The sequence below is a fragment of the Mauremys reevesii genome, linkage group 5, assembly GCF_016161935.1.
Source record: "Mauremys reevesii isolate NIE-2019 linkage group 5, ASM1616193v1, whole genome shotgun sequence".
NCBI classification, from domain to species: Eukaryota; Metazoa; Chordata; order Testudines; family Geoemydidae; genus Mauremys; species Mauremys reevesii.
In genome coordinates this window covers 39,146,003-39,166,979 of record NC_052627.1, presented here as the reverse complement: position 1 = coordinate 39,166,979, position 20,977 = coordinate 39,146,003, and the positions used below count along the sequence as shown (strand labels likewise).

The 20,977-nt window shown below is 39.3% G+C and overlaps 1 protein-coding gene across 3 annotated transcripts in view; it reads right to left on the bottom strand.

Moving 5' to 3' along the window:
- The window catches only part of LOC120406133 (bifunctional heparan sulfate N-deacetylase/N-sulfotransferase 3), a 107,373-nt gene extending 86,932 nt beyond the window's left edge, over nucleotides 1-20,441 (bottom strand). For 2 of the 3 annotated variants that reach the window (XR_005599106.1, XM_039540474.1), the window contains exons 1-2: nucleotides 19,969-20,441; nucleotides 11,394-12,528 (exon numbers count right to left, since the gene is read on the bottom strand). Coding sequence is in view for 2 of the 3 variants with exons in the window: in XM_039540474.1 (XP_039396408.1) it covers nucleotides 11,394-12,374 (981 nt within the window). In the remaining variant the exon portion in view is untranslated. The remainder of the gene's footprint in view (nucleotides 1-11,393; nucleotides 12,529-19,968) is intronic. The other variant, XM_039540475.1, reaches the window with a different exon arrangement.
- Between the last annotated feature and the right edge of the window lie 536 nt (nucleotides 20,442-20,977).

The window sequence follows — 20,977 nt, the reverse complement described above, 5'->3', positions numbered from 1 at the left end:
CATGCGGATGTGATCGCTGTAAGGGCAGGCAAATCCGTTCTATCAGCGCTCCATTACAGAAGATGAAATTCAGAATCCTTTTTTAAAAATCTCCAGACAGACGCCATAGCAGGGACTCAGCGCACTGCAGCATGACAAGCGTAACGGAAAGCCAAAGAATCAAATGGACGCTCATGGACTGGAGGACTGAAGCTATCCCACAGTTCCTGCAGCCTCCGAAAAGTATTTGCATTCTTGGCTGAGCTCCAAATGCTTCTAGGGTCAAACACAGTGTCCGCGGTGGGTCAGGGCATAGCTTGGCAATCTACTCACCCCCCCCCCCGCACACACCCAGAAGCGAAAGGGAAAACAATCCTCTGACTCTTTTACATGTCACCCTATCTTTACTGAATGCTGCAGATAGACACGATGCTGCAGCCGTCAACACCAACATCATCACTCCCCCCCTGCCATGGGTGGCTGATGGTACAAAAGGACTGGTAACCGTCCTCATCATCAGCCTATTGGCACATGGGGCAGTAACCATGCTGACTAGCATCCGTCAGGTCAATCAAGGGCGCCTGGCCCTAATTTTTTCTGGTGGTGGATGGTGCAATATGGCTGGTAACCATCGTCATCATAGCAACAGGGGGCTGAGCTCCATCAGCCCCCACCCTTCATGTGTAAAGAAAAGATTCAGTTGCCCCTGGACTAGCAGAGGGATGCTGGGCTTCTCTCCTACACACAGCTTAATGTCCTGTCTGGACTATCATAGCAGCTGGAGGCTGCCTTCCACTCATTTCTCACTAACAAGTCACCATGTCTTATTCCTGCATTCTTTATTACTTCATCACACAAGTGGGGGGACAATGGTATGGTAGCCCAGGAAGGCTGGGGTAAGAACGGAATGAACAGGTGGTGTTGTTACAGGAGCACCCCCTGTGAATAGCAAACAGATCATAGCTTCTGTAGGATCTGACACAGAGCAGCTGTGCTCTCTGGTTCTATGATACAGTGGTTATCTAGTACACTTGCCTATATTCTAGGCAGGACTGATTCTATTTTTAGATACCAAAAAGGAGGGATTGACTCAGGGAGTCATTCCTAATTTTGGCTTTTGCGCCCCTGGCTAAGAGCAGCCAGGGGCACTTATGACAGCAGCAAATGGTACAAAAGGACTGGTAGCCATGATCATCTTAGTTCCAATTTATGGAAGGGTTTGGATGGTGCAATATGGCTGGTAACCATCTCTGCTGTCATGCAAAAGCAAAAGCATGCTTCTGTGTAGCGCTGCTGAATCACCTCTGTGAGCGGCATCTAGTACACATACGGTGAGAGTCACAAAAGGCAAAACAAGCTCCATGATTGCCATGGGGCAGCAACACAGCAGTTCTAGGTCAGACCATGCTATGGCATCTGCCAGGGCAATCCAGGGGAAAAAGGCGCGAAATGCTTGTCTGCCGTTGCTTTCCCAGAGGAAGGAGTGACTAACGACATTTACCCAGAACCACCCGCGACAATGATTTTTGCCCCATCAGGCACTGGGATCTCAACCTGGAAGTTCCAAGGGGCGGCGGGGGAGGCTGCGGGAACTATGGGATAGCTAGGGAATAGCTACCCACAGTGCAACGCTCCAGAAGCCGACGCTAGCCTCGGACCGCGGACGCACACCACCGAATTAATGTGCTTAGTGTGGCCACGCGCAATCAATTTTATAAAATCTGTTTTACAAAACCGGTTTATGCAAATTCGGAATAGTCCCGTAGTGTAGACGTACCCAGAGTCACCACTATACTACTTCTAAGGCAAAATCTGTTTTTGTGTTGAAAGGCAGAAATATTAAACAATCCCCCTACATTGAAATTCACAGCAGTATTGTGTGTGAGCCAACTTGCCTACATCTTCTCCTTTGACATATTAAAAGTTAATAAAACTGATCAGCACAATGTTCTTTAAAATAGTAGTAGGGCGTAAAAAATCTATTGAATAGTTTTCATAAATTAGTTTAAATTTATATTATAATTTTAAGACCTAATTAGTATATCATCTGTAATATACTACTGCTTCATGATGCATAACTTTCCATAACTGTATATGAAATAATATGCTCCAGCAGTTAAATCAATCTCCCTAGGGCATAAGATACAATGGAACCTACAGACAGGAAATGTTATTAACTATGTCTTCTTTTTTTCTTTATCTCTTGTACCTTTTACATATTATTCCAAACAAGTCACTGTAAAACACCATGAAATCCCTGCATGAACTGATGGAAAGATGGAACATATATACATTTATAATAAATGCAATAAAAAGCTGTAAAGATAACCTGGCTAATAAATGAGGAAGATAAAAAGAACCTTAAAAACAAGAGGAAGTTGCAAATAGTTAATCAATCATACAGCTGTGTGTATTTATAAAGGAACTTAAAGAAATGTCTGAATATTTTGCATTCACAAGACACATTTCTTATACAAGAGACTGGAAGCTCAATACGATGTAATAAATATAATTCAGCCTCTCATGTCTAATTCTCTTTTGTTGTATTGTGTAACAGACTCTTTCTATGAGGCATCACTTATTTACAAATCTTTTTATTTAAAAACTAAATCAAAATAGTAACATAAATAAGGAAAGAATTTTCCTTTAACATCCAAAAGGTGTTTAAAGATATTTTTAGAGCTTTCTCTCTGGAAGGTGTTGATAAACAGTCTGGTTTATTCACTCAGTAGTTCAAGGTTTCTAAAACCTTTTCCCACCCATCCTCCTCTAAGACAAACAAAAAGTACTCAAACCTCCCCTGATATTTAGGCCCCTCCAATGTACAAATAATTGAAAAGGAATGTTCAAGAAAGTCCTTTCCCAATTTAAAAAAAAATCATTTCAGTGGTGTATATTAAACATGCGAGGGCTGTTCTTTCATGTACAAATATAGCATATTGGATGGAAGGATACTTCAAAAAACTGTTAACAGGGCAACATAAAATATACCCTGAAAAGTCCCATCAAATCTAGGCACATTTGTAATATAAAGATAAAAAAGCAAGAATTTCATATGGTTTCTATGAGCAGGAAAGTTTCAAATAAGGAATAGAGCTTGTTCACCTAAACTCAATAAAAGCATCTGCACATTTATAGCTTCTGCATATCCAAAACATAGCAGATTGTACGTAATCATAACAGTCTGATCTGGTGTGAGAAATCCGTTAAACTAAACAAAGAAATATTGAACTCAGCAACACAGGGATGCATGCAGTAGATAGAAGCAGGAAGCCCACCAATCAGTGGGGCCACTGGACGATCAAGGTGCAATAGAAGCACTCAAGGAAGATAAAGTCATTGCAGAGAAGCTAAATGAATCGTTGGATCAATCTTGACTGCAAAGAATGAGAGAGATTCCCACACTTGAGCCATTCTTTTTAGGTGACAAATCTGAGGAACTGTTCCAGATTGAGGTGTCAATAGAAGTGGTTTTGGAAAATATTGATAAATTAAATAGTAATAAATCATCAGGACCAGATGGTATTTACCCAAGAGTTCTGGAGGAACTAAAATATGAAATTGCAGAACTGCTAGCTGTGGTATGTAACCTATCATTTAAATCAGCTTCTGTGCCAGATGCTGGAGAATAACTAATATAACATCAATTTTTAAAAGTTACTCTAGAAACAACTCTGGCAATTACAGGTCAGTAAGTCTAACCAGTACCAGCCAAACTGGTTGACACTACCGTAAAGAACAGAATGATCAGACACACAGATGAACACGATTTTGTTGGGGACGAGTCAACATGGCTATTGCAAAGGGAAATCATGTCTCACCAATCTATTAGAATTCTTGGAAGGGGTCATCAAACATGTGGAAAAGGGTGATCCAGTGGATATAGTGTAGTTGGACATTCAGAAAGCCTTTGAAGGCTTCAGAAGAGTCCCTCACCAAAGGCTCTTAAGCAAAGTAAGCAGTCATAGGATAAAAGAGAAGGTCCTCTCATGATCAGTAACTGGTGAAAAGACAGAAAATAAATGACAGGAATAAATTATCAGTTTTTGGAATAGAGAGATATAAATAGTGGTGTCCCCCAGCGGTCTGTACTGGGATCACTGCTGTTCAACATATTCATAAATTATCTGAAAAAATGGGCAAAAAGTGAAGTGGCAAAATTTGCAGATGATACAAAATTACTCAAGATAATTAAGTCGAAATTAGACTGCAAAGAGTTACAAAAGGATCTCACAAAACTGGGTGACCAGGTGACAAAATGGCAGATTAAATTCAATGTTGATAAATGCAAAGTAATGCACATTGGAAAACATAATCCCAACTATACTTACAAAATGATGGGGGTCTAAATTAGCTGCTGCTACTCAAGAAAGATCTTGGAGTAATTGTGGATAGTTCTCTGAAAACATTTGCTCAATTTGCAGTGACAGTCAAAAAACTAACAATGTTAGGAGCTATTTGGAAAGGGATAGATAATAAAAAACAGAACATATCATAATGCCACTGTATAAATCCATGGTCCGCCCACACCTGGAATACTGCATGCAGTTCTGGCCACCCCATCTCAAAAAAAGATATATTAGAATTGGAAAACATATAGAGAAGCACAACAAAAATGATTAGGGTATGGAACAGCATCCATATGAAGAGAGATTAAAACGACTGGAATTTTCAGCATGGAAAACAGATGACTAACAGAGCATATGATAGAGATGTATAAAATGGTGACTGGTGGGGAGAAAGTGAATAAGGAAGTGTTATTACTCCTTGACATAACACAAGAACAAGAGGTCACCCAATGAAATTAATAGGTAGCTGATTTAAAACAATCAAAAGCAAGTACTTCACACAACACACAGTCAACCTGTGGAACTCATTGCCAGGGGAAGGCCAAAACTATAACAGGGTTCAAAAAAGAACTATATAAATTCATGGAGGATAGGTCCATCACTGGCGATTAGCCAAGATGGTCAGGGATGCAATCCCATGCTCTGGGTGTTCCTAACTTCTGATTGCCAGAAGCTGGGAACAGACAATAGAATGGATCAATTGCTGATTGCCTGTTCTGTTCATTCTATCTGAAGCACCTGGCATTGGCCACTATCAGAAGACAAGATACCAGGTTAGATGGACCATTGATCTGACCCTGTCATTGATATGACCTTATGATCTGACAGTCATTCTTATGCAGACTATGGGACACTAGGTATTAATTCTCGTGGGCTAAATTCTCTCCTTTGCAAGAGCACTGCTCAGTGCAGAAGATAGGATGAGGGGGACATTAGCGTACTGGTTATATCTCCCTGATATTTATCAATAGCCCTAATCCTGACAGGACTTAGAGCAGCTGCCACTGGACTCCATTTCACCACTGGACTCTACTTCAGTGCAGAACTGGCAAACTGTCCGTAACTCAGAACAAAACATTATGGTTGTTCTTTCAAAAGTTTACAACTGAACAGTAACTTAGTACAGCTTTGAAATTTTACTATGTAGAAGAAAAATGCTGCTTTTAATCATCTTAATTTAAACAAAACAAGCACAGGAACAGTTTCCTTACCTTGTCAGTTTTTTAAAAAAAAAAACCTTCCTTTTTTTTAGTAGTTTACATTTAACACATTATTGTACTGTATTTGCTTTTTTTTTTTAAATCTCTACTGCTGCCTGATTGCATACTTCCAGTTCCAAATGAGGGGTGTGGTTGACCGGTCAGTTTGTAACTCTAGTGTTTGTAATTCTAGTGTTCATAAAAGCACAGCCTTTTAGGCTACTAAAAGAAACAGATAAGTGAATGGAATATAACTGTCACTGGATAATAGCCTCTTCCTGATAGATAAATACTGAGAAAGAGAAACAATTTATTGAAAATGAATATGGAAGTGATGTTACCAAGTTTATTTTCAGTGGGAGGCAATTAGGCTGCAATAACATTTTCTTCCACTGACATTATTCCTATTATATCAGATGTGACAAAGTAAATAAACTAAGATGGATGGACATTGCTGATAAAGAGTGACAGCTACTCACTGTACCATACTGAAAAAACTATATTCTTATTGGCTTAAATTTCATACAGTGACAGCCATATCAGTAATGATCAGGTAATCTCAATCTAAACACAAATTGAGGGGGTTTTACAGCTAAAATTACAGTGGGGTGGCCTCCCCATTATGGTTACGGTTGAAACTACCTTACCGTTTAATAAGTTAGTAGTTAGAATGTGGATAAACAAAAACAGCACAGCCTGACTGCCCCTCATTAGTTTTTGTATTGATGAACTTCAGGCAAAAACAGTCCTATGCCATCAGATTTTTCAGACGTGTCTATTAATTTTGTGTGCCTAAAGTCTGGGTGCTGAAACTGAGATGTCTTCTGCCTGATTTTTCAGATGCTGAGGACACTCAGCTCCCCCTCACTTCAAAGGAGTAACTATAGATTTGTGAGCAGTGGGCTGAGGCTAAACAATCAATATAACTATTTTCAAAAGTGCTCAGCTCCCATTTAGACACCTCAATGAAGTGGCCACTTATAAAAGTACTTAGTACCCAGTAGTTCCCATTGTTCTGGTGACTTACCTAGGTGCCTAAAGGGAGTTATTAAACTTTTAGTTCTTTTGAAAATCTGAGTCTCTATGTACCTTTACTGTAACTCATAACTCATCCTGACTCAACTCTCCTGCGTTGCCTTTGTAACTATCACTCCCTCTTTTATTATTTCTGAAAGAACATTAACTTGCCCTGTCAACCATTATGTTTCTTTTTAACAAGTTAGTAACTAGAATTAGGCCATAATGTCTTTTGAACCCACAATACCTCTGAGGAGCATTCAGGACATTACACTACGGAAAAAGTATAGTTTAAGCTCATCCAAACCCGCCCAGAGCAGTTTCTTTCAGGGTCTCCTGGTGGCAACAATAGATGTTTTACCCATCTTATGTTCTTCAGCCTAATGATATGAATTACTAACTTTGCACTGTGTGGAATCACTGGTGTGGGGTAAGGCTGTCTGTACTTTCAGCTTCTCCAAAGCATTTGTGTAGGTCTAACTATAAATTGAACTAAAATGTTCATTTCTACAGACTAACAATAAAGGCTCCATTAGTGTTTCAGGGCCCCACTATGTGACTTCAATGGATTTATACTAGGAATGAATATGGCCAGAAATTTTGAATATTAAATTTAATAGGAAATAAGTTATAATTATGTCAAATAGCTCTGTAATTTTGAGATGAAACTGAAATACGTAGAAAAGCATCAGTTCCAATGCTACATTGTTAGAATTTAAATGTTGTTAGCTTAGCTAAAATGAGTTAATCATGGAAGCTGAATATAGACAACATCCCTATTAGGCAATCTATTTTCATACTTGAGGCACACAATTCTCTGTGTTACAGGCAGTGCAGCAGAACTCAGTAAAACACTACCCCTCATATCTAATATGATGGCATTTATACACAAATATGGTTTTCAATAACAGATATTCAGCTGCTTCAAATTAATTCTACCTCATTCATTCAGCATGTCGTGTTGCAGAGGATAACTCCTTTGATATTAATAGTAATGGAGATACATTGCATCTGACATTGCTAACAACATGTTTAACAGAATACATTAGCTTTAAGTAGATTAAGGATCTGAAATGAACACTTTCTTCAGATGCCACTGTTTCAAAAAACAACTCTATTTAAATGGTTGCATCTGTTGTACTGGTTCAGAAGTTATCTCTGCTTTGATATTACTTTCCATTAGAGCTGTGAAATAATTTAAAAAATTAATCACGATTAATCACACTGTTAAACAATAACAGAATACCATTTATTTAAATATTTTTGGATGTTTTCTACATTTTCAAATATATTGATTTCAATTACAACACGGAATACAAAGTGTACAGTGCTCACTTTATATTCATTTTTTATTACAATTATTTGCACTGTAAAAAACAAAAATAGTATTTTCAATTCACCTAATACAAGTATTGTAGTGCAATCTCTTTATCATGAAAGTTGAACTTACAAATGTAGAATTATGTACAAAAAATAACTGCATTCACAAATAAAACAAACAATGTAAAACTTTAGAGCCTACAAGTCCACTCAGTCCTATTTCTTGTTCAACCAATCGCTCAGACAAACAAATTTGTTTACATTTGAAGGAGATAATACTGCCTGCTTCTTGTTCATAATGTCACCTGAAAGCGAGAACAGGCATTCACATGGCACTGTTGCAACCAGTGTCAAAAGATAGTTATGTGTCAGCTGTGCTAAAGATTCATATGTCTCTACATGCTTCATCCACCATTCCAGAGGACATGCATCCAGGCAGATGACAGGTTCTGCTCGATAATGATGCAAAACAGGGCGGACTGACGTCCATTTTTATAATCTGACTCAGATGCCACCAGCAGAAGGCTGATTTTCATTTTTGGTGGTTCGGGTTCTGTAGATTCTGCATCAGAGTGTTGCTCTTTTAAGACTTCTGAAAGTATGCTCCACACTTCATCCCTCTCAGATTGTGGAAGGCACTTCAGATACTTAAACCTTGGGTTGAGTGCTATAGCTATTTTTAGAAATCTCATACCACCTTCTCTGTGTTTTGTTAAATTTGCAGCAAAAGTGTTCTTAAAACAAACATGTGCTGAGTCATCTGAGACTACTAGAACATGAAATATATGGCAAAATGTGGGTAAAACAGAGCAGGAGACATACAATTCTCCCCCAAGGAATTCAGTCACAAATTTAATTAACACATTTTTTAAACAAGCATTATCAGCATGGAAGCATGTCTTCTGGAATGGCAGCTGAAGCATGAATGGTTAGCATAGCAGGCACATAAATACCTTGCAATGCTGGCTACAAAAGTGCCATGCGAACATCTGTTCTTATTTATAATGTCCCCAGAAAGTGAGAAGTGGGCAGCGTTATCTCCTGTAAATGTAAACAAACTTGTTTGTATTAGGGATTGGCTGAACAAGAAGTAGGACTGAGTGGACTTGTAGTCTCTAAGGTTTTACATTGTTTTGTTTTTGAGTGCAGATATGTAACAAAAAAAACCCAACTACATTGTAAGTAGCATTTTCATGATATAGAGATTGCACTACAGTAATTGTATGAGGTGAACTGAAAAATTCTATTTATTTTATCATTTTTACAGTGCAAATATTTGTAATTAAAAATGAGTTAATCGCATGAGTTAACTGCAATTAATTGATAGCTCTATTTTCTATATAATTTCATACCCCTCCCCACATTTGGCAGTATTTTGTAAATACTACAAACTAGTCTCACAAAATAGTAACAAATTTCACTGCTTTTGCATTATCTTTAAGAATTAAAGATATTTTATTCTCAATCTTTTAAATTTGTCTGTATAATTTATTGCTTTTGATAACTAACTTCAGTGAATTATTATTCTAACAGAACCCAAAATGTTCACTTACAATGACCAGATGTCCTGATTTTATAGTGACAGTCCTGATATTTGGGGCTTTTTTTTTTTTAAATGGGTTCCTATTACCCCCCACCCCATCCCGATTTTTCACACTTGCTATCTGGTCACTCTAGGTTCACTTCACAGAAAAAAAGAAACAATAGGAAAAATACTATTTCTGATCCTCATAGTTTATTATAGTGGGGAACCTGTATTATTTCTTAATTCAGGTTTTATTTATGCATTTCATTAGTCCAGTACTTCAAAGCAGCTTTGTCACACTGACTGGAATGGGAGCAACACCAGACTCTAAATCTTCCATGTAATTCAACTTTGTATTTAAGAGGTTCTCAAACACCAAAATGAAATGCTGCAACCACACATCACACAGACAGAGGTTATTGTGCCTTTTTTCTTGCGTACCTATATTTGTATGAAACTGCTTAGGTATCCAAAAAGTGTAGATCCTTACAGAATATGTGTGTTGAAAGCATTTTTGGGTAACCTCCAACAGTTTAATATAAATTTTAATACACTTTAAGGTTATCGTTTTACATTTTTGGAAAAGTGGAGAGAATGTGTCAATTGTAATTTTGAAGAAAAACTGAGTGTGAAATTGTCAATCCAAAAACACTTGTTGAATGAACCAATATATTTAGAGGGTTTTGTAGCTCAATAAATTTAGTGGTAATTTAATGAGATCCTCTTAATCAACTAAGTACAGTTTAAAACAAAACTGAAATTAGCAAAATATTACCCAATAATTTAGTATTACCTTTTCCCCCCCACCGTGTTGTCTCTTACAGCTCTTACACTGCCAACATTCTAGCTAGATTAACAAATATCTTCAACATTTGTCCAATTTTGAGCTTCTAGAACAAAGACCTCAAGTTTTGCAACATGTTCTCTGTTCATCTGTTTTACTACTAGATTCTTTCAAAAAAGAATAGGTGTAAAGCATAAAAATAATGTGCTTCAAAGGTCATCCTCATCCACCCGTAACCCATCACTGTACTTGAATGGCGGAGCAACACAGTGAAAAACTCTGCATGTGTTTATAACTAAAAATAGTGGAAAACTCACAAGCACTGAAAGTCAACAAGTGAGAGAGTGATTATTTCAGACATGTATAAACACTAGCTTGGTTGCATGCAAGAGCCACAAAATATGAAAATAAGAAGGTTGAAAAGCTGTGACTAACTCCTGACACTTCAAAAATGGTTAATAATCCAATATGATCTTCTTTAAAATTTATGTTGGCATTTATCATCAAATCAACTCATTCACCTTCCACTTGTAAGATTGGCTGATGGCAACATGCATGTATTACATACTAAGGATCTAGCTCCAATCCTGAGAGGTGCTGGAGACGTCCTGGAAAGTGTGAGTATCCTCAATTCCCAGTGAAGTATCTCCCATGGAGTGCTTAGCACTTTGCAGGATCAGATCCTTTCCAATTTCTTAACTTTTTATAAGTTTGGCTGCTATTAGAGGGAAACCCTATCCTCTTTATTCCCTTTCATAGATGCTGAGGGCTCTGGATACAGCAGAACCAGTTTCCATGTGGGCAGGAAAGCAGAATACCGAGATTTCAAACAGGAGCACACACCTTCAGCAAAGTTTGGCAGGTGCTCCTTCTCTGTCACTTTGGTGAGTACCTGAATTGGCCAGAGGATCTGTCACTATGATTCACCAGCCTCTCCCTGCACCTTTGCAAGAGACAAGTTAATAGGCAATAGACTCTATTCCAGCTCTGAGATTGCAGCAAGTGCCACAAAGGAACTTTGTAGCCTGAAAGAGAGAAGGATTCTGTCTCCCCAAACCCCAAGGGATTTTTCTTGTGCCAAACATATATACTTGGGATTGGTGCAGCAAGATAGATTTGCATTTTTGGTAAATTTCAAACATTAATTTCAGTTTAAAAAATAAAAATTCATGCTGAAGCTTTTGCAGTAGCAGAACAGTTTTTTCCCCCACATACTGTACCTGCACATCATTGACATTCATCCTTGTTCCTTCCTTCCCAACAAAGATGTCATCTATGTCAACAAGAATGTACCTATCCAAGGACAATGTGAGCTTTTTCCCAGACAGGAAAGAAACGGCATCTATAAAGATCAGCTTGTGCAGCCAAAAGTTCAAGTTGTTGCCGAAGAGGACTCTCTGAATCCCATCATGAAGCCCCAGGTCATGAACTACTGTGGCATGGAGAGCATTTTTAGTGATGGGTAGTGGGAGGTTTTCTGTAGTCTTTATTTTTGCAAATATCACTGGCTGATAGGCTGAATGATTAATCTGGAAAACTGTCCAGTCATTTCCAGGCAAGGGACCTTTATCAAGCTTAGAGGATTTAGTTACATGAAGCAATGGGGAATGAGGGTTAACACAACAGTCCTTAACACCCAGATTGCCATGAACATGGAAAGGAAAGCCCTTAAACTGAATGCTCTGCAAGCTGTTCTCGCTGCCCTTATGGAATCCAATGACACTCACACCATATTCAATACAGTATTTATCTAGAAGGCCTTTGTTCCATGAGTCCATATTCACATACTTTAAAATATTTTCATACACAATGAGAACATATTTGCCTTTATTTTTGTCTATAAGCACTGGAAGATCACCTTTCCCAGGAGCAATCTCTATGTGATACTGAAATCTGCTGGATTCTAGAATTGTTATTATATCTTGACCGAGTGTTGAGTACTGGCTTTCCACAAACACCAGCACTACGGGATCAGTCCGCATGGGATCAACGGGCTTCACTGTCTTCAGCTCCATTAACTTGTATGGCAACAGCTGAAGATCACCACATTCCAATTCTGAAGCGATCTCAGAAAGTTCATTTTCCTGTTTGTAGCCATTATACAAATAGTAAGCAGAAATAACAATGCTTACCATACAAAAAGTGGCAAGCAAGATAACTGTTCTTTGAAAATGTCTGTGAAGTTTCATGATAAAACTCATGTTGTATACTTGCCTTAGATTGCTTCCAACAGCAGCAGCATTAAAAAAAAAAAAAAAAAAACTTTTCAACAACTTGTTCCAGTCCTGCTTAATAATTTATGTCACCATTGCAGCACATATGTCTATCTTCAGCAAGCTTTATAGACGGTATAGTCTAAAAGAAAAAGAAAAGTAGAGGTTTAATGCATCCATAAAAATATTATTTCATTTCAACTAGCTGATAGCAGTTCCTAATTCTACAGGACAGGAATCAGAGAGATCCTCCACCCCACCTGTAATCTAGCCCCAGCTACTTTCAGTGTGCTTGTTACACAAGCACCACTTTGGTCATCATCAGGAACTGAGCACAGGATATCAAGAGCTAAGAGACTCTCTACATCGTGAGCAAAAAGATCAAGGCCCAGATTTTTAAAGGGGGTTTTAATTGGAGTTAGACAGGCACCTAGCGGGATTTTCAAAAATGCTGATCTGCATCATTAGGCACCTAAACGCCTTTTAAAATCTGACCCGAGATCCCATAGCTGGCAGCTGTAAGAGATCACCTCTTCTGTGGATCAAGCAGAGAGAGGGACATGATACATACATTGAAAAGAGGGTCACACTGGCAGAGAGCTTCTGCAGACTGAGCTCCATTCCACGCAAATATGCATATTCCCTGCCCAACTCCCATATCCTGCCCCCACTTGCATAGGAAACTGTATCAATTCTGCTGCCAGTACACAAAAGAAGACAGGGATTTGGCCTGCACTAAAAACTTGTAAGATACAAAGCAGCACACTTAAAATTGGCAAGAGAGGAGCGCCTCCTGTAGAACTCAAAGTGCAAGACACAGGGCATTCCAGTGGTGTCCAGCCAAATATTTTGATGTTATATAATTTCCTTTCCTGTCATTTTTCTAAAAACAAAGCAAGCAAGCAAACCCTGCCTCTCCCCACCCTCCAAACATAGGGGATTTCATAACAAGATTAAAAAAAAAAGTTGAGACGTTACAGTTGTATCCTTAAATGCACTCACTCTTATGTTAAAATTTCTCTCAAGAAGTTAAAGTTGCATGCATATCCTTAACTCTGCCCTGTTGTGTGTACACAATGAGATTCTTTCATTACATGGTCATACACTATTTCTCAGACAATACAATATAAATTACAATCTTTTCTACTATGTTAGATGAATATGTGTACTACAATGTACTATTCTATTTACATCAAGTATTTTATACTAAAAATATGCGATAAACAATGCTTATATACACTCCATATTAAATATAACATACTCCAGATTAAGTATAACACAGGGCAATAACAGAAACTCACTTGTGCTCTGAGCTGTACCTAAAGAAAACTGTGGTGTTGACTAAAAAGATAATAGCTACTGACAAAATTATTAAAATACTTATTTGAAAATATAAGCTGGAAAAATATGACAATAAAACTAACTATAATAAAGCAAGTGTTGCAAGACAGCTAACTAAGGTTGAAATAAAAATAGTGTATTATATAGTATTATTTAGGAAACAGAACATCAATGTAACTGCAGAATGTATCATATATAATACACAGGGGTCAATATTAAGTTTGTGTTTGCAACATTTAGCTTTGTCTTTTCCTGACTTCTGAGTGCTTAACCACATGTCCTCTTACTGTATTTTTAAAGCAACAGAAAGAGGTATATATATTTTTTTAAATCTAACACTAAGTTTAAAGCCAAAACCCATTGCTTATATATGTAAAATCTACAGAATTAAACTGTAATGGACCTCACTGACAATAGTGGGTAAATCCATTTGTAAGGCAAAACCCTGCAATTTGTGTACAAACTGGCAGATGATGCCCGCCATATACCCATTATGCAAAATTTACAATTGTGCATGTTTTTACGAGGTTTTTGGCCCACAACACTTTGTGCTCTGCTTCTGCCAAGTTATCAAGCTATTTTGCTAGGAATTCCTATTCCTGGCACTTTGATAATATTTATTTCAGAAAATAACTGAACAAGACAGAATAAGTTTGTGCACCACAAGAAATGCAAGAAAACAAATTAATGTTTACAAATGGTTGAAGGAGAAGATTAGTAGTGAAAGAAATTTGGGGCTCTTTCCTGCATCTAATATAGTCAATAGCAAAACTCCAAACTTAATTGCCAATTAAGGGGGAGGGATAGCTCAGTGGTTTGAGCATTGGCCTGCTAAACCCAGGGTTATGAGCTCAATCCTTGAGGGGACCACTTAGGGATCTGGGGCAAAAATCAGTACTTGGTCCTGCTAATGAAGGCAGGGGGCTAGACTTGATGACCTTTCGAGGCCCCTTCCAGTTCTAGGAAATAGGTGTATCTCCAATTATTATTATTCATTTAAATCAGGACTGGGGCCTTTTATTTTCAAATTTCTGATTGGGAGTGAGTTTTTTAGTAAATGTCCTTTTAACTTTCTCAACTTTAGCTACATTCCAGGGGCTTGATCCTGCACAGTGAAAGTAAGGAGTATAAACACAAGGTAAAAAGTAATGAGCAGGAAAGTGAGCTGAGAGGAACCCAATCCTGTTTTAACAGTAGCTTTAGAACATGGCACCCAAGTTTTTCCTGCTTAATAACAGGACTAGGGAAAAGTTGTGAAAGCATAGCTATGTTTCTCATTATATGATGGGGATTACAATTAAGCCCATGTCTTGCCAGACAAATTCATTCTCTGCCCATATCTTTCCCTTTTTTACCCTGTGTTCTTGAGAGTAAAGGAAAGGTGCATAGGTGTATTAAGACTTACCACATGCAGTGGAAAGGCTTACACCTTTTGCTGACAACTGGACATAACTGTCACTCACAATTGCACTGGGACACAACAAACTTGCCCTCCCTGTTGCACACTATGTTCAAAGCCCCAAAGCATAAAGATGAATTGTTCAGGATTGGAGGGGGGGGGGGGAATCCTGGCTCTAGAAAGTAGAGACAGCTGTCTGAAAAGAGAATTTGCAAATTTTATTAAAAATAAAAACTAAATGAAAATCTGCATGTGTTACAACGATCAACAGAATACTTTTGAATAGTGACTATTATCTTCAGAGGGACTATCAGCCTAGCTAGCAATAAAGAGATGGTTGATCTGATTGGAAGTAAGGTAACAAAGAGAAAGCTCAATCTTGAATGATTGAGGCAACATTAAGAGGTTGTTTTCAGACAGGCTTCTCATTTGTGGACACAATTTGTAGAATGTTTGTGGATATTTTTGTTTGGTTTCTAAACACACTTATTATGTTGGACTACCAATGAAATACTTCCTGAAAGCAATATATTTTACTGAGTGATCTGAATGAAGAATTGTGGCAATCTGATTAATAAAACAAAAGAAAGGGAGTTCCAAGCATAAGGAGCAGCACATAAGAAATCAAAAAGGCTTCTGAAAAGTCTGAGATTTTAGAAGAGTTATGAGTTTGTTGGTACTGTTTTGGTTTGGTACCTGTAAAAACTCAGGACCGTTCCTCAACTAGTATAACCAACATAGCTCATGATGATTTACAGCAGATGAGGATCTTGCCTCATATGTAAAATAATACAGTACCATCGAATCCAAGAGCCCCAAACATTGCACTCCCACTATTGTAGGGCCTTGTACCATTATTGTATAATACTATACAATGACTTTTGAAGGAGAATGTGCCAATCAATCTGCAGCAGTGCAAGCTACCCCTGCACTTCTGCACCTAAATCCTTGCCTGAGAATCCCTAATTTGATCTCTAAGACTTTTGCATTCATTAAGTATCCACCAGCAGATTGAGACCAGAATCTATTAATTTAGGTACTACAGCATTGCTCCTAACATGATATCTCACAGGGCCTCTCAAAGATGAAAAGAAATATTCTCTTTTTGTCTTCCTCATATGTAAATTTGAATAGCTAGAAATATTTTGATATATAGACAAATAGGTTTCTTGTATGTGAGAAGAACCTTCTAAAGGAAATTTAAGTCAAGGAAATGAGCTTTGCATTAAGTTCTGAATATAAGGAGTACCACGATCATTCTTCTCTCTTATGGGAGCAACTTCCATAGTCCAGCTCCTGGGAAAATTCTGTCTCCTATACCCACTAGTGCTCATCCAATTAGTTGACAGTTTCATCGTTCCAGCGGAACATAGCTGCAGCGGGAGGTCATGTGCATAGAAGTGGTAACTGGTAGCTAGGTCCAATCCCCATAAATGGCTTTGAATATTAGGCCAGGAATTTTCAGTTGGCCTCTGTATTCAATGGGAAGCCAATGCTGAGAACAGCACCCAGCATGATGTGCTCAAAAAAACAGTGTTACTTTGCAAACAAACTGCTGTGCTTTGTGCCACTTGCAGCTTTTTCTGGGTGTGTAGTTTAATTCCTGGATATAATGACCAAATCCTCTGTGTAAATCAGTGTAGCTAAATTGACTTTAATGGACCTATGCTGATTTACCAGCTGAGGATCTGGCACAGTAATGGGTTGCAGTAACTGAGGCTGGAGGTCACATATGTGTAGATCATGCATATGCCCTTATTGGTTTTTAAAGCACACACATATCAAAGCATTAAAATGTAGATATTACCTTTGCAAAAAGCTCTCTCCACTTAAGCCTATGGAGCAGGGCATTCAAATTCATGTAGCTGGCCTGCAGCCTCCTTTGTGGTGCGCACCCCTCATAGACTTGGGCTGTAGGTGAGCATAAGGGCCACATCCCCAGCATGATAAATTTGCCCCCCTCTGTATGGTAGAGCAAAAATGTGCCACAGAGATTCCCATGGTGCACAGGGAAGCATGTAGTCCCCTTGCATGGGCTCTCCACTAGTGTGCACTGGTCCTCTGTACAATGGAAATACAATTTTTCTGTGTGCAGGACTTAAAAAATAATTGGAGAAAGTCATACTCTTGGCCATTCCATGACATAATTAGTATTTGTGTTTTTTAGAAATGACATCAATTCTAGGTTAATCCATCCCTGTATATTTGGGGTCAATTTTTTTTTTTATTTTTTTTTGAGAAAAAGTACATCCAAATGGAATCCCACTCCTCATACAAATTGCAGTCTGTTAAAATTGTGACAGGTTTCAGAGTGGTAAATTGTGTTAGTGTTTGTCAGCAAACCTTTTAACCCACCAGAAGCAGTTTTCCTTAACTCAACTGTATTACAAACCTAGTGTCATCAGCATAATTAATGAAAAAAATTAAAAATATCCAAAACCAAAAGAGAAAATAAAGCCTATAAAAACAGTTTCCAATTTGAAGCAAGATCATTTAGTTTAACTTAAGGTTTACCTCAACCACATATTCTATACCCCGATCCCTGAGTAGTACAGTTATGCTACACTCAGCTCCTTCTATATTCTGGTATACATAAATTCTTCTTGACATTTGTATTATGAAAACACCTCTGGTTTACAAAGAACAAACAAAAATGATGTGAAGTCAGGCCTCCCGAGTTATCCATCAAATATTATTTACTGTAAATGATATTTCTGCAGTTACATATAGCTGCATAGATCTTTGTCTCTCTTTCCTAACCTAATATTAAAACATTCTAGCTCTGTTCCTTTGCACACTGACCACTGCCTGCACAGCTGCAATATAATGTTCAAGTGCAATATGAAAAACTGGTTTTAAATGAAAACCAGAAACAATACAAATATTTTTCATATTGTGTAGCATAAGCATTAAAAACTATTATGATTAGCACATTATTTAACTATACTGAACAAAAATTCCATTTTTAGACAATCATGAAATATGTTGGAGAAAAAGTGTTGACCTAATTAGGGAGTTATTTTGAAATTATTACATTAATGTTGCTAAACAGGCAAACCTTTGGGAGTTAACGAATGACAAAGCATGAAGGAACAATGTCTATTTGTTGGCAAGCAATGGTGGTACAGACGATAGTATGCATATTGTGGATCCCCAATAAAAATACATACTGCTTCCAAGTACTTGGTACCAATCTCTGTCTGCCATAAAAGTCAAGCACTGAACACTCAGGAAAATACAAAATAAGAAAGCTATATTTAGTCTATATCTTTGGAAGAGATTTTTAACTGAAAAGGATATTGATATGTAACAGTCAAGGAAAGTAATTGAAAGCTGTAAGTATCACATAATTTCAGGGCTGGAACAGATGACTATCTGGGGACTTAACATTTCTAAGTGTACCAACTGAAAGGTGGGATGGATTAGATGGACTAAGGATTCTTTAAAAGCATAGAAAGCAGGAGGTAAACACTGTGTCCAAATCTTTCTGGCAAGTACTATTCATTTGGTTATTAAATCTCTGTACCTTCCGCTTTTTGATGTATTGTTTTACACAGAATGACACCAGTAGGAAATATTGCCGTGTGTGTGTGTGAGACTGCATAATGATTTGTTAGTAAAGGAAATTTTAAAATTAACAAAATAGTGTTTATAAAACTGTTTATTTAAGAAAGGTTTGAAAGAGTTTATTTGCTAAAAAATATCCCCCCCCCCTCAAATTACTATCTGACCTCCCTTCAGTACTTTTTATGCAAGGATAGATAGACAGCTTTACAAAAACATCACTGAATTGACTTAAACAATATTTCTGTGAAATAAGCATTACTATCACCATTTTTTATTGAGGCAGAAACTCAATGATACAGAGGTTAAGTGATCTGCCCAGGTCACAAAAAGGTAGGCTGCAGGAGATAGTTCTCCTGCCTTCTAAGTACCTTCACCACAAAACTATGCTATTTCCCACATATTCCTGACTGATGCTTGTCAAAGAGATTAAATGCAGGTACTTCATTAATGCTGAGAAATTTAGTTAGGTGAAAAACTGGTTGGAAAAAAAACCCTATTTCTACTGTTTGGTCAAAAGGCCTCATATTTCCAAAACAATTATCTGGCAGGCCTGAAGAGTCAACTAAATTGTGTTTACGTAATTTACCTAGATAAAATTTCAAAAGGCTGATAGAACTTCTCAGTTATATACATGACATCTGAAATAAACATTAGCACATGCCAAATTCTGCATGGATTTGGGATGATTTCAGATGTTAACAGCTAATGGGTTATGACTGTATTGTTATGATAATATTTTATTTTTACTAACACAGCAATCAAGCAGCTCTCAATGTCCTAGAACACTAGAGGGCAACAGTGTCATACCGAAAAACCTATTAACTGCAGGGCTGGCTTGGGTACCAGACCAGGAAGACAGATGCTAACTGAGCTAATAAATAAGAACTCTCCCAAATGCGCTAAACTAAACTTGGGATGTGTCGTTAAAGGCTCTTTTTAGAAACGAAGCCATATCTTGCCAGTTGAAGGGTTAATACACTACGCTGCTAAATATACATCCCCGCAAATAACTGCTGCATGCATAACTCTCCAGGGCATTCACACCAGCTGAACCACCCAGGAGCTAAAGATCTGAACAGATCAGATAGATTAAAACGAGAGAGGGGGAAAACGTCCACAAGCACTAAAAGTTGCACAGTCACCAATAAGTCTGCCCCGCAGAAGTTTGTTGGGGGGTGGCCGGGAGTGAGGAGATTAGCAGATAATAGAGTTTGGAGACTTTTCTGTCTAGGCTTAAAGCACGAAATGTGAGCCCAGCCCTGCCCCAATTATTACCTCCAGGTGCACTCCAGGAACATGCCTGTGCTGCTTCCACTTCCCCTAGACCTGCTGCATGCAGCTCCTCCTGGGACGGGACGAGGGGCCGCTGCCAGTCTTGCCCTCTCTCTCTCCGCTGCCCTCCCAAGCAGGGCCGCTCAGTCCGGTCTGCAAAGCCCCAACCGAGGCGCCAGGAGGAGGCAGGCGGTACAGCCCCTGGAGCCTCCCTCCCGCAACCAGGGGGAGCTGGAGGTGACTCTAGGCAGCAGCCGGCACGACCCAAGCGCCCAGGCGAAGAAGGAGCCAAGCAAAGCGTTGAGCAGCAGCAGCCGCTGCCGCCCGGGAGGCGAGGGGCTGCGCTGAGGCGCAGAGGCTGGGGGTGCCGCGGCGGAGCGTGGGCCAGCCAGAGCCCGCCGCCTCCCGCTCTAGCGCGCTGGACGCTGCTCTGCTCTGTGCCTCTCGCACTCGCAGAGGCGGCGGCGGCGGGAGCAGCGAGCGGGGGACTCCGGCTTCCCCGCCATTGGCCAGCGGAGGCTCCTCCCTTCGCCAGTCGCCTCCTTCGTGGGGAGGCTTGGGCGAGGGGCGGGCTGCGGGGCTGGCCGCGGCGGGTTCTAGTCCGTGGGCTGCCGCCACGCGGGGGATGGGGCGCCTCGGCCGCCGGGGAGCCCAGCGGCTGCACTCACCCTCTCTCTGCAGCCGGCTTGCTGCTGTGCGAGGCGCCCAGCTCCGATCCCGCTGCACAGAGCAGCCCGGAGGGGGGAGGCGACTTTCCTCGTCCCCGAGGACAGTCTGGGTATTGCCAACGCCTCCCTGGCCAAAGACGCCTGCTATCTCTTGCAGTGCACTTTCCTGCCTCCGCCGTATTGAACCAACCGGTGAATTATTAAAAGGGATTTCCACCCAAGGATGCCCTCCAGGCCCCTCACGCCTACGTGTTTCATCCAGTCGCCTCGCCCCGTTCTGACTAGCTAGATACTTACATGGCCTTCCTCCCTAGTTATGTAGCTATTCCACCGTAACCCCCTGG